A 13,419-nucleotide genomic window follows, 5' to 3' on the forward strand; every position below is an offset into this window, starting at 1 on the left:
AAAAGTCTTCTACTCATGTAAATTACTGTACATTAATACAAAGTGATTGATGGTTGGGTTTGTTTATTTGAGAATTGCTCATGTTCATATATCCAGCAATATGAAAACACCTTGCCTGATATAAGCTAATAAGTTTTATATAAAATGCAATGTTTTCAAAACGTCACAAAAATGGTCCAATAAATTTTAATTCTTTCAGAAAAAAATATAGGCAGCTTAGCTGTAAGTCAGGATAGTTAAAACTTACAACAGAAATCTTAAAATATAACTTTAAATCCATATTTGAGTTTCCCTTTTCGCTGAAATAAGTTATTTATAGTATTTATTGAAATGCATAAGTCTGTTTTTAATAAGTGTTCTTCTGTAGCCTATTATCCCACTGGTTTAGAATTGTAGTTTTGTTTTGAAAGTAATAAATAAAAAATAACAAAACTGCTCGGTTTGGTACTTCTGGAGCTCCATACAACTCTGGAACAGAAAACTTGACCACGACGCTCCGCCCACTTGTGACGTCAGGGCTGGATCGGGATATCGGGAGAGCCGGAAGAGTCGCGGAAGGAGACGTTGCGGTTTCCACAAACGGTTCGCCTTCAAACCGGACCTCATCTGTCCGGACGGGACCTCGCTGACCAGCCGACTGGAGTGAACGTTTCTCTGGGTGACGGTGAGTGTTTGAGCCCCGCCATGGAGCGGGACAGCTGATTCCAGGTGATCATTCCAGAAGGAAGGCTAAGGTTAGCCTGCTGCTAGCTGGGAAACTGGAACAGGAAATACCAGAACCAAACTGACCCACAAGCACCACGGTTTCATCCCAAATCTCAGTTTTCTGCTCGGTTTTATCCTCTAATGTTGCTTAATGTTCATCCTGGAGGAACAGAGGTGGAAACTAACCAGCTGAGACTCGACACGTAGACATGTATGATCACATTTAACCGTTAATTGGCTGATTCAGACATTTATACCCTGATCTGATTTATCAGGAGGAAACTGTCTGAGAGCAAAGGTCAAAAATCAACTAACAGTGTTTGATCAGACTGTCTTCACCTCTCAGTCACATCAACACACCTCCTCAGGTGAGCAGCAGCTGGGTGTGGTTCTGCTGAGATTCCTGTCATGGACCAGTAACCATGCAGGTTCCTGCTTCCTGATCCCACCTCGACCAGTGGAGCCTTTGATGAAACACAGATGCTGGCTGTCCACACGCTGCTGAGTCAGCAGAAACCCAGAGGAATGTGGCTGATGATCCCAAAATGGATCCAGAGGGAGGTTCTGTTCTGCCACCACCGGAGCAAAGCAGCAAACAGACCCAAACGATCCCGCCTGGTGGTCCTGATCCGCCTGGTGGTCCTGATCCGCCTGGGCCTAAAGAGACCGCAGGACTGTTTACCAATACCGAATAAAATCAGATATTTTCTAAACGAGTCACTCGTTGTACTGTTGTTTAATACTTCCACTCATTAATTATTGAGTGGAGAAACTCATATAAAACCTGACTGCATGCTCCAGAAGAAAACTGTCCGAATTATAACAGATTACTTTCATCCAACTAATGAAATATTTCTGACATTGCATATTTGAACGTTTCATGATTTCGTAGAGCTCAGAACAGTAAGGTGAAGTGGTTCAAAGTTACACAGATTAATTTAATCAACTGAAGGTCAGGATGAATATTAAAAACCGTTAGAGGGATTTTTTCACTCTTTAAAATGTAGATAAATTATTTGCCAAACCAATAAAATGAGGTTTGATTGTTTTCTTTTGCGTTTTCTACAGACTTGGCTGGATTTCCATGATATGATTTATAAAAACATAGCAGAAGGATTCTGCTGCTCTGATTCTGACGATGCTTCATAACAAAGTGAAGCTGTAATGAGCTTCTGCTTCCACCTTCCCTCTGAGTGTCGACACTTTGTTCTCACGTGGACAGGAAGTTAAATAGTAGCGTTCTGAACGTCAGTAATGTCTGATCCGTCTGTGTTGCAGTGAGAGTTGGGCTGATTGAAGATGTGGAAAGCTGCTGCAGGTCAAAATGTCAAGGTTGCCGTTGACGACGGCGGAGACGACTGGGAGACCGACCCGGACTTTGAGGTTTCACCATCATCCTCCCGTCTCTTCCTCCTGTCTCCTGTTCCACATGTTTACGCTGTTTTGTTTTGTTTTTTCCAGAATGACGTGTCGGAGCAGGAGCAGCGCTGGGGGGCGAAGACGGTGGCCGGGTCGGGACACCAGGAGCACATCGAGTCAGGATGCACACGGTCTTTTCCTGTCCGAGTCGCGCTGTCGGCCGGCGTCTGCTAACCGTCTGACTCCCTGTGCTGCAGCATCCACCAGCTGAGGGAGACGGTTTCCACGGAGCACACCAGCCTGAAGCAGAAGGAGCTGGAGGACATGCCCAAGGCCTCGCACGGATACGGCGGCAGGTTCGGAGTCCAGCAGGACCGCATGGACAAGGTAGGAGCCAGCAGGAAAAACATCCACAAATTTAATCCCATCACTTTTTAATCTGAAATTTTTCATCATAATTTATTTTCTGTTTTTCAAGTTAAAATAATAAATTTTTGATGCTCATTTTCTGATTGGCTGCCAGTGAAATTCATCGAGCTGCTTTGCTCCTCGTGCTAGAAAAGGCTTCAGATGATGAAAGATAATACAGAAAATAAAGAATAAATAGAGAAAATAAAGAAAATACAGCAGAAAGAGCCAAACTTCAGCCCATCATGAGTTAATGAGTTTTAATCCTCCAGAACCTTCTGGATGTTTTTTCAGAGTGTCTGACCTCCGACTTCATCACCGAGTCGTTAGACAGAGTTTTCATTTCCTGCCGCTTTCTGTTGTGTAGTCCAGTCTGGTCGGGTCAGATCCAGTCTGGTCGGGTCGGATCCAGTCGGGTCGGGTCCAGTCTGGTCGGATCCAGTCTGGTCGGGTCGGATCCAGTCTGGTCGGGTCGGATCCAGTCGGGTCGGATCCAGTCGGGTCGGATCCAGTCTGGTCGGATCCAGTCTGGTCGGATCCAGTCTGGTCGGATCCAGTCTGGTCGGATCCAGTCTGGTCGGGTCCAGTCTGGTCGGATCCAGTCTGGTCGGGTCGGATCCAGTCTGGTCGGGTCCAGTCTGGTCGGGTCCAGTCTGGTCGGATCCAGTCTGGTCGGGTCCAGTCTGGTCGGATCCAGTCTGGTCGGATCCAGGCTGGTCGGGTCCAGTCTGGTCGGGTCCGGTCCAGTCTGGTCGGATTTTTTTAGCTGCAGATTGTTACAAGATAATCTGTATTTTCTTATTTAAAAACCAAATTGAATTATTTGTTCATTTGCATATTTTAGTGCTTTTCTATTATTGTATAAAATAAACTTAAGTGGCAAATTATTTAATCAATTAATCATCAGAATAATTGATTACTAAAATAATAATCAGCCTTAAAGGATCTAAAAACAGAAATGCAACACTTTAGGAACCTCAAACTTAAAGAACTGGAGAGAATATAGATGTTTAATTATTAGAAGTGATCATAGAAATGCTGCTGTGTGACGTTGGTTCTGTGTTTTTGCATTTAAAATGGATTCCATTTGTTTTGTCTTCAGTCTGCTGTGGGTCACGACTACCAGAGCAAACTGTCCAAGCATTGCTCCCAGACCGACACGTCCAAAGGCTTCGGGGGGAAGTACGGCGTCCAGGCCGACCGCGTCGACAAGGTGCCTCCTCCGAAACCACATCGCTGAGACAGGATGAGAAATCTGAAGAGCTTTTATTCTGACAAAACGCAGCCAGATGAGAAAATGATTTGGGCTTGAAAAGCTTGATATTTTGCAGATATGAATGTCAAGCCAACTTGTTCTGATCTTCAAAACCAAACTATCACATTCACGTCTTCCTGCAGTTAATGAAAACCTCGAGTACAGGAAAAATCATTTTTACTAAACAAATAAAACTGCATTAAATCTTGTTCTGAAGGTTATAAATCAGCCCGAAAAGTGAATAAAAATCAGGTTTTCTCAGGAATCAACACAGAATTTAACATTTTAGTTTAAATTGATGAGAGATGAATAAAATGAAGTCTGAATTTTATCGTCCACTGAGGGTCATTTGGTCGCCGCTGATCAACCAGAACAAAAGTAAAAACCTCCAGCAGCTTCTGCTTTTCTGCACAGGAACTTTTTCTATTTATGGCTTCAATTCTGAACTTTGGACCTGAAAAGGGAAACATTGTAAACAAGTGATGGTTCCTGGGATCACCATGGCGACCAATCAGCAGCAGACAGTCGGTAAGGTCTGACTCGGTCCGACTCGGTCCGACTCGGTCCAGCTTCGCTGTCAGAACCGGTCCTGGTTCTTGCTGGGCGCTGAATCAACACAAAGAGCCAATCAGATGCAGACTTTCGTCTCAGTGTCTAGTTAAAGTTTTCACACCTTTTCTGCAACAAAAGATGCAAAAGTTAAAAATACCAGTTAACATTCAGAGAAGATTTATTAATTTCTCATATTTGTCTTTCGTAAATTTTTAAACAAATTGACAGAAAATCCTTTATTGTCAAAATGAAAACGGATTTTTGAAAGAGTTTTCAAATAAGTGGCTGCATAAATATTCAGCCGGTTTAACGAGTTGACCCAACGCAACAGAGAATGTATTTTTGTAGAAATACATTTTTATTTTGAAACCTAAAATAAAGTTTTTGGGTTTTATTTTCTCACATATTGTTGATTTATTTTCACTTCATGTCTGACGTTCCTGTTTATTCCAGCATGAAATAACAGGATTAATAATTATTGGGTTGTTTACAGTTAAATGACGGTTCTCCCGTCTCGTTGCAGTCGGCCGTCGGTTTTGAGTACGCTGGGAAGACGGAGAAACACGCGTCGCAGAAAGGTTTGTCCCGACTCGTCTGCTCTGATCCTCAGACATTCCTGGAATGTGCAGGATGGAAATCCAGCTCTGCTCCAGATTAATAATCCAGAGTTCCTGTTGGCAGCAGAGCAGCAGCTTCACGTGTCGCTGTGCTGGTAGGAAATGTTTTGCTTCACCCTGACCTCTGACCTCTGACCTGTGCAGACTACACCACGGGGTTCGGCGGGCGGTACGGCGTTCAGGCGGACCGGGTCGACCAGAGCGCGGTCGGCTTCGACTATCAAGGCAAAACGGAGAAACACGAGTCGCAGAAAGGTTCGTTCTTTATAGCAGAGGAAAGTTTGGTGGAAGGAAACAATTCCTGGGCTGCTTCTTGTAGAAATGTGACTCTGAGCCTGAAGGTCAGTTTTCAGGTCTTAGATTTTCTGTTGAATTCAGATCTGGACATGAATCTGATCTGATCTGAACCCAAAACATGATCAGCGAGTTCCTCCTGCTGGAAGATGAACTTTGACCCCAGACTCACATCTCCTGCAGATTCTAACAGGTTTTCCTCCAGGATGGACCCATTAGCTCTAGGCTCTCTATCCCACATTATGATGCTGCCACCGCCATGTTTCATGCAGAGTCAGTTTCCTCCTTAATGAGGCTTTTGAAAACGGACCAGGAAGTGAAACTGGATACAAACTGAGCTGCTTCCTGTCATCCTGCAGCTTCTAGACGTTTCGCTGCTGCAGGTTGATTCGGGTCACTTTTAACAGCTGCGTTTAGAAACCTGCTTCCTTCAGTGAAATGATCAGAAACATCTGGAATGATTTAATTTATGTGGGATGGAAACAAACGTTTCTCTTTGCAGATTACGCCAAAGGTTTCGGGGGAAAGTTTGGCGTTGAGACGGACAAAGTGGACAAGAGCGCCGTGGGCTTCGAGTACCAGGGCAAAACGGAGCGGCACGAGTCGCAGAAAGGTCAGTGGAGGTGGAAGCGGGTCCAACTGGAACCAGAGCCAGACGCAGCTGGACCGACAGAAACGAGCAGAAGGTTCTGTCAAGGTGGAAGAACCCGGTTCGTCCCGGGAATTTTCATTTTGGTTTTGCTCCTCCTGGAGTGAAAGAATCCTAAAATCAGCCTTCTGGGTCTGAAGGGAGTCGGAACCAGAGGGGATTTGTGTCCACAGGCCCGGCTGAGCCGCACCTGGGTTCTGTCCCGACTCGCCCAGAATCTGTTTTTATCAACCTGCAGTCAGTCAGTCAGTCAGTCTGTCTGTGAATCTGCAGAATGTGGTTTTATTTTTAATCTGAAAATCATCAGAATAATAAACTAAAATAAAAAACAACCAATTATTAATAAAATACCAGCAAAAGAATCAAACATGTTTTACTTTCTGCTGAGCGAAGTTGGTGTGACTCTGGTTCTCTTCTGGTTCTCTTCTGGTTCTCCTCTGGTTCTGCTCTGGTTCTCCTCTGGTTCTGCTCTGGTTCTCCTCTGGTTTTCTTCTGGTTCTGCTCTGGTTCTGCTCTGGTTCTCCTCTGGTTCTGCTCTGGTTCTCCTCTGGTTCTCCTCTGGTTCTCCTCCAGACTACGTGAAAGGCTTCGGTGGGAAGTTCGGTGTTCAGACGGACCGTCAGGATAAATCTGCGCTGGGTTGGGATCACCAGGAGAAGCTGCAGCTTCACGAGTCTCAGAAAGGTACGACCGGCCCGGTTCTGGACCGCTGCGGTTCGGGCCTGAGAGCCTGGATCTGAGTCTGCGGGTCGCTCTGGACCGGGTTGCTCTGAACCGGGTCGGCCCTGTCCAGATTGCAACGGGTCGCTGTAAAAAGCAGCTGTTAGGTTTAGTTGCTTTTATTCATTAAAACATGGGGATGAATCTGGATCACTTTGGGTCGGGTCGGGTCGGGTCCAGTCTGGTCGGGTCGGGCCCAGTCTGATTGGGTCGGGTCCAGTCTGATTGGGTCCAGTCGGGTTTGCAGAATCGGTTTTAATGGGTCATAGAAACCTGGAGACGTTCTTCCTGTTTCCTGTCTGAAGGTGGTTGTTCTCTGTGGGAGCTGCTGTCTGTCTAAGAGTGTGTGTGTGTGTGTGTGTGTGTGTGTGTGTGTGTTTCAGACTATAAGCGTGGGTTTGGAGGGCGGTATGGGGTTGAGGCGGAGAGGCGGGACCGCTGTGCTCTGGGCTATGAGCACAAGGAGAACCTGGCCAAACACGAGTCCCAGAAAGGCACAAACACATTCCTGATCCGGAACATTCCCGTTTCCCTCGGCTTGTCTGGCTCCTGCTGTCACACACACACACACACACACACACACACACACACACACACACACACACACACACACACACACACCTACACACACACACACACACACACACACACACACACACACCTACACACACACACACCTACACACACACACACACACACACACACACACACACCTCTGCAGCACTGATGGACCAGCTTGTAGATGTTTGACCTGAACTGATAAAATCCTTCAGTCGTTTTTCTGTTAATTTAAAAATAAAATCTTGAAGATTTTTAATCCTTTAGATTTATTCTGCTTTTATCTGCAGATCAAAAATTAACCTGAAAAACAAATTAATTCAAGGAAAACAAATTTTCTGCTGCTCATTTCAGTTTTAATTAGTTGTTTCCATTTTGATCGGTTTTCCATAATTGATCTGCAGGATTCCTGAAGGTTTTCAGGAGTTTTTCCTTTTACCAGTAAATAATCTGGAAAACTCAATTTAATTCAGCATTTTCTGTTTCTGGTGAAGTTTAGTGGAAGAAAAACCAGATTATGATAAAACATGTTTCCATCTGAGACGATCCAGGTGAATCTTTCTCCTGACGGATTAGAGGTGGAATAAAAACTGTTTCAGAAGTTTTACAAGAATAAAAGTAAAATTAAAGTCGCAGCATCAGAATATTCCTAAAAAATCAAAGGTTATAATAATGTAAGTATAAAGTTGTAAATAATGTGAGAATAAAAGATTAAAATCAAATAAAAACCATCTGATCAGATTTTCTGATGATATTTGAAAAGTTTAGGAACCAGGAGTTCTGCTGGCAGGAAGCCGGTCCGGTCCGGTCCGGTCCGGATCAGTGCTGCTCTGGTTCTGACGGGCCGGCTGTTCTCCTCTCTGCTCTCATTTATCTGTAAACGCTGAAGGTCCGATTCTGCCGGACCGGACCGTTCTCCTGCATGAAGCCGCATGCTGTCGGGTCACCGTGCACGCCACGCCCACTTCCTGTCGGCTGCAGCTCCGTCTGCATGAGCTCATCAGGCTCCGCCCCCTTCGCTCCGCTCCACCAGAGATCTGGACCAGAACCGGACTGGTTCTGATGGACTCCGCCGCCTCAGTTGACGCTCTGCCGTCTCTCTTCCAGATTATTCCAAAGGATTCGGAGGGAAGTTTGGCGTCCAGGAGGATCGTATGGACAAGGTGATGCTCCGCGTGGTTCTGACCCGGATCAGAGCCGCGGTTCTGACCCGGATCAGAGCCGCGGTTCTGACCCGGATCAGAGCCGCGGTTCTGACACGGTTCTGTCTCTCAGAGCGCCGGGAAGTTCGAGGACGTGGAGAAGCCGACGCCGTCCTACCAGAAAACCAAACCTGTGGAAGCTGGTGAGCATCTTTCTTCTTCTTCTGTTTTTATTTTTCTAAACTTTTCTTTGACAAAACTCAACATAGAAGAAGAAAAACCTGAAACATGAGATGAAATTAACTTTCACTTCCATCTAAATTGTGAAATATTTCAAGTTGGAAGAAACAACCTTCCAATATTTTTAAATTTCCAAGCTGTAATCTGACAGTCAGTCTTTCCTCCCTACATAAATCACAAATGACCTTTAACCTCTTGGACACCATAAATACATTCTTTATCAGTTTTCTGTATTCTGAATCTGATTAGTTTACCTTAAATATTCAGCAGTGTTTTATCCAACATGCCGGATTTGAAGACACCAATAAAAATCTGTAGTTAAAATATTTCTAAACTTTTTTTCTGTCCAAATTTTATTTCACATCAAGTTTTTATTTTTTGAAGAGCTCATGTTGTTCTTGTTGAAGTGTGAGAACGTTTCTGCATGTGAACCTCTCTGACCTTTGACCTCTGTGTTGCCGAGCAGCGGGCAGCAGCACAGGAAGCCTGAAGGCTCGTTTCGAGAACATCGCCAAGCAGAAGGAGGAGGAGGACCAGCGGCGGGCCGAGGAGGAGCGGGCGCGCCGCCACGCCAAGGAGCAGCAGGAGCAGGCGGAGGCGCGGCAGAAAGCGGAGCGGCCGCCGTCCCCCGTCCACGCTCCCAGTCCCAGTCCCAGCCCCACTCCCCCAGTCCAGCCTGCCGCAGAGCTCCAGGTGGGTTCTGGGAGCCTCAGCACGGCACTTCCTGGACATTCCCAGCAAATGACTTCCTGTTTCCTCCTGCAGAACTCTCAGAGCGAAGCTGCGAACGACGACGAGACGCAGGACGCCTACGAGCAGCCGGACCTGTACCAGAACCCCGACGAGGCCGCGGCTCCAGCAGGTGGCGCTTCGCCTTCTCCACAGATTAACTCAGGCGATTCCCAGGCAGCGTTCCAATGGCTCCAGGCTCCCCGGGGCCCCTGCAGGTTCTCTGGGGCTCCTGCAGGTTCTCTGGGGCTCATGCAGGTTCTCTGGGGCTCATGCAGGTTCTCTGGGGCTCATGCAGGGGCCCCAGGGAACCTGCAGGTTCCCTGGGGCTCCTGCAGGTTCTCTGGGGCTCCTGCAGGTTCTCTGGGGCTCATGCAGGTTCTCTGGGGCTCATGCAGGTTCTCTGGGGCCCCTGCAGGTTCTCTGGGGCTCCTGCAGGTTCTCTGGGGCTCCTGCAGGTTCTCTGGGGCTCATGCAGGGGAACATGCAGGGGCCCCAGGGAACCTGCAGGTTCCCCGAGGGAAACAACAGGTTCCCAAAAAGTCACAAGAACTCCTTTGTCCTGAAGATTAATCCAGGAAGTTCCAGCTCAACTGGGATTGTTTTGAGAAATTTGTATTTCTGACTGAGAGGAAAAAACTACAAACCCCATCATGCAGTGCAGCTCTTCTCTTGCAGCTTTAACGATGTAGGAAACTTCTAGAAAAACTTTTCTGTTACAAGAATTTATTCATGATTTGATCCTTTTTAGGGGAAAAGAAAAACTACATAATATAAAAATCTGATGCTGCGTGTTCAGTAGTGATGCCGCGTGTTCAGTAGTGATGCCGCGTGTTCAGTAGTGATGCCGCGTGTTCAGTAGTGATGCTGCGGGCCTGATGTTGTGTGTTCAGTAGTGTTGCTGCGTGTTCAGTAGTGATGCTGTGTGTTCAGTAGTGATGCTGTGTGTTCAGTAGTGATGCTGCGTGTTCAGTAGTGATGCTGCGTGTTCAGTAGTGATGCTGCGTGTTCAGTAGTGATGCTGCGGGCCTGATGCCACATGTTGAGTAGTGATGCTGCTTGTTCAGTAGTGATGCTGCTTGTTCAGTAGTGATGCTGCGTGTTCAGTAGTGATGCTGCGTGTTCAGTAGTGATGCTGTGTGTTCAGTAGTGATGCTGCGGGCCTGATGCTGCTTGTTCAGTAGTGATGCCGCGGGCCTGATGCTGCGTGTTCAGTAGTGATGCCACGTGTTCAGTAGTGATGCTGCTTGTTCAGTAGTGATGCTGCGGGCCTGATGCCACATGTTGAGTAGTGATGCTGCTTGTTCAGTAGTGATGCTGCGTGTTCAGTAGTGATGCTGCGTGTTCAGTAGTGATGCTGCGTGTTCAGTAGTGATGCTGTGTGTTCAGTAGTGATGCTGCGGGCCTGATGCTGCGTGTTCAGTAGTGATGCTGCGGGCCTGATGCTGCGTGTTCAGTAGTGATGCTGCGGGCCTGATGCTGCGTGTTCAGTAGTGATGCTGCGTGTTCAGTAGTGATGTTGTGTGTTCAGTAGTGATGCTGCGGGCCTGATGCTGCGTGTTCAGTAGTGATGCTGCGTGTTCAGTAGTGATGCTGCGTGTTCAGTAGTTATGTTGTGTGTTCAGTAGTGATGCTGCGTGTTCAGTAGTGATGCTGCGTGTTCAGTAGTTATGTTGTGTGTTCAGTAGTGATGCTGTGTGTTCAGTAGTGATGCTGCGTGTTCAGTAGTGATGCTGCGGGCCTGATGCCACGTGTTCAGTAGTGATGCTGCGTGTTCAGTAGTGATGCTGCGTGTTCAGTAGTGATGCTGCGTGTTCAGTAGTGATGCTGCGTGTTCAGTAGTGATGCTGTGTGTTCAGTAGTGATGCTGCGGGCCTGATGCTGCTTGTTCAGTAGTGATGCCGCGGGCCTGATGCTGCGTGTTCAGTAGTGATGCCACGTGTTCAGTAGTGATGCTGCGTGTTCAGTAGTGATGCTGCGTGTTCAGTAGTGATGCTGTGTGTTCAGTAGTGATGCTGCGGGCCTGATGCTGCTTGTTCAGTAGTGATGCCGCGGGCCTGATGCTGCTTGTTCAGTAGTGATGCCGCGGGCCTGATGCTGCGTGTTCAGTAGTGATGCCACGTGTTCAGTAGTGATGCTGCGTGTTCAGTAGTGATGCTGCGTGTTCAGTAGTGATGCTGCGTGTTCAGTAGTGATGCCGCGGGCCTGATGCTGCGTGTTCAGTAGTGATGCTGCGTGTTCAGTAGTGATGCTGCGGGCCTGATGCTGCGTGTTCAGTAGTGATGCTGCGTGTTCAGTAGTGATGCTGCGTGTTCAGTAGTGATGCTGCGTGTTCAGTAGTTATGTTGTGTGTTCAGTAGTGATGCTGCGTGTTCAGTAGTGATGCTGTGTGTTCAGTAGTGATGCTGCGGGCCTGATGCTGTGTGTTCAGTAGTGATGCTGCGTGTTCAGTAGTTATGTTGCGTGTTCAGTAGTGATGCCGCGGGCCTGATGCTGCGTGTTCAGTAGTGATGCTGCGGGCCTGATGCTGCTTGTTCAGTAGTGATGCTGCGGGCCTGATGCTGCGTGTTCAGTAGTGATGCTGCGTGTTCAGTAGTGATGCTGCGGGCCTGATGCTGCGTGTTCAGTAGTGATGCTGCGGGCCTGATGCTGCGTGTTCAGTAGTGATGCTGCGGGCCTGACTCTCTGTGTCTGCATGCAGATGAGCAGCAGTACGAGTACGGAGACGACCTCGGTGTGACGGCTGTTGCTCTCTACGATTACCAAGCAGGTGAGCCCAAACGCTTCCCGCCTCGTTGAGTCGGAACCGATCAGTTTACTCACCAGTTATAGTTTAGTTTTTCTTTTTTAATCTGTATTTTAAGAATTTCATGATTTTGTTCCAGTTGTTTATAGTTTTTCCCCATTAATAACTTAATTAATTACCGTTTTTATTTATTTCAGCCAAATGTAAATGTTTTCTTAAATTCAGTTTTGGTTGTTTTGTTAGTTTAGCTCTAATTATGGCTCTGATTTAAATTCATCTCTTCTCCTTCCAGCCGGCGAGGACGAGATTTCCTTCGACCCCGATGACATCATCACCAACATCGAGATGATCGATGAGGGATGGTGGCGCGGCGTCTGCAGGGGCGCCTACGGCCTCTTCCCGGCCAACTACGTGGAGGTCCGGCAGTGACTCCGCCCCCTGACTCCACCTGGGAGCGTGTCCTCCCCCCACCGGCCGGTCAAAGCCGAGATGTTTTCAGAGTTTCTATCTTTTGTCCCTGAAGAGTCAGGCCGAGCCTTGAACTCGTCGTCTAGAGTATTATCATGTTTGGAATCATGTCCTGTTCGATCATTTTTAAACTTAATTCTGTTCGTTTCGGTGTCTGTTTAGTTTTTTCTGTCTTAATGTTTCCTCGCCACCAGGGGGCGCCTGCTGCCGGCGTCCAGCTGCTCCTAAGGGAACAAAGCTCTGACTTTAATTCATCTCTGGGTTTTCTAATAAAAGTGACCTTTTCAAATGGATTATTTTTTATCTGTTAGCTTCAGTCATATCATTATCTGCTTTTTCATTTTTTTTTTTATGTTTAAATAAATAAAGTATGAACAATTACCATTTTTGAGTGAAAATGTCTGATAAATTACAGAGGCGTTGTGGATCCTCCGGGTTGGAAGTCAGTCTTTTACTCTGTTTGGGGCAAAGAGCAGGTGCCTTTTAAAACATCTGAAAATTGTGAATATATTAAATATTGGCCACTCATTTCAAAAATGAAACTTTCATAACTCAGATTGAGAAAAATATTATGGCTCACAGAAATTAATGCAAAATTCAGTGTCAGAAAATTTTAATATTGTGAAAAAAAGAAGCAAATACAGAAAACTGGTGTCACACTGAAGCGTTTTCACAGAAAGTTGAGTGGAAGGAAAAAGTGGTGAGAAACCAGAACCAGGGAGAACTGCAGACGGGAAGATTGTCGAGTAAAATCCATTCAAGAATTTGGTGAAGCTTCACAAAACTACAAGGAATAAAGAATTAATCTTGACTCGCTCTCTGAAATTAGTGACAAAGAACATCGTCACCTTGATAAAATAACTTATTTTTTGCTTTTGAAATAATTATCATTGACTTGCAAGCTGAAATGTCTGAATGAAACCCAGAAATGTTCCTGAATCAGTTTCACCTCCAGCAGATCGTCTGTCAACGAACTG

The 13,419-nt window shown here is 46.5% G+C and overlaps 1 protein-coding gene across 6 annotated transcripts; it reads left to right on the forward strand.

Annotated features, from left to right (window-relative positions):
* The first annotated feature begins 484 nt into the window (after positions 1-484).
* On the forward strand, positions 485-12,826 carry LOC122824161 (src substrate protein p85-like). Of its 6 annotated transcripts, XM_044104438.1 has the most exons (16): positions 490-664; positions 1,984-2,088; positions 2,167-2,240; positions 2,322-2,451; positions 3,575-3,685; positions 4,803-4,857; positions 5,041-5,151; positions 5,693-5,803; positions 6,413-6,523; positions 6,943-7,053; positions 8,225-8,280; positions 8,393-8,462; positions 8,966-9,192; positions 9,265-9,361; positions 11,930-11,998; positions 12,267-12,826. In XM_044104438.1, the coding sequence occupies exons 2-16, from the start codon at positions 2,005-2,007 to the stop codon at positions 12,401-12,403; spliced, it is 1,554 nt and encodes a 517-aa protein (XP_043960373.1). In that variant the 5' UTR covers positions 490-664; positions 1,984-2,004; the 3' UTR covers positions 12,404-12,826. The 6 variants fall into 6 exon arrangements, with proteins under 6 accessions (XP_043960382.1, XP_043960400.1, XP_043960373.1 ...); XM_044104447.1 differs by lacking the exons at positions 11,930-11,998; positions 12,267-12,826 and adding an exon at positions 9,722-10,072 and having other exon boundaries at positions 485-664; positions 9,265-9,429; XM_044104465.1 differs by lacking the exon at positions 5,041-5,151 and having other exon boundaries at positions 487-664.
* The last annotated feature ends 593 nt before the right edge of the window (positions 12,827-13,419 follow it).

The sequence above is a fragment of the Gambusia affinis genome, linkage group LG02, assembly GCF_019740435.1.
Source record: "Gambusia affinis linkage group LG02, SWU_Gaff_1.0, whole genome shotgun sequence".
Lineage (NCBI taxonomy): Eukaryota > Metazoa > Chordata > Actinopteri > Cyprinodontiformes > Poeciliidae > Gambusia > Gambusia affinis.

What these genes read in the sequence shown, in the direction of transcription:
- LOC122824161 (XM_044104438.1), top strand. Translation starts at nt 2,005, where the DNA reads ATGTGGAAAGCTGCTGCAGGTCAAAATGTCAAGGTTGCCGTTGACGAC. An exon ending in AGACCGACCCGGACTTTGAG is followed by an intron (nt 2,089 to 2,166) that starts GTTTCACCATCA and finishes TGTTTTTTCCAG; the next exon opens with AATGACGTGTCGGAGCAGGA. An exon ending in AGGAGGATCGTATGGACAAG is followed by an intron (nt 8,281 to 8,392) that starts GTGATGCTCCGC and finishes TCTGTCTCTCAG; the next exon opens with AGCGCCGGGAAGTTCGAGGA.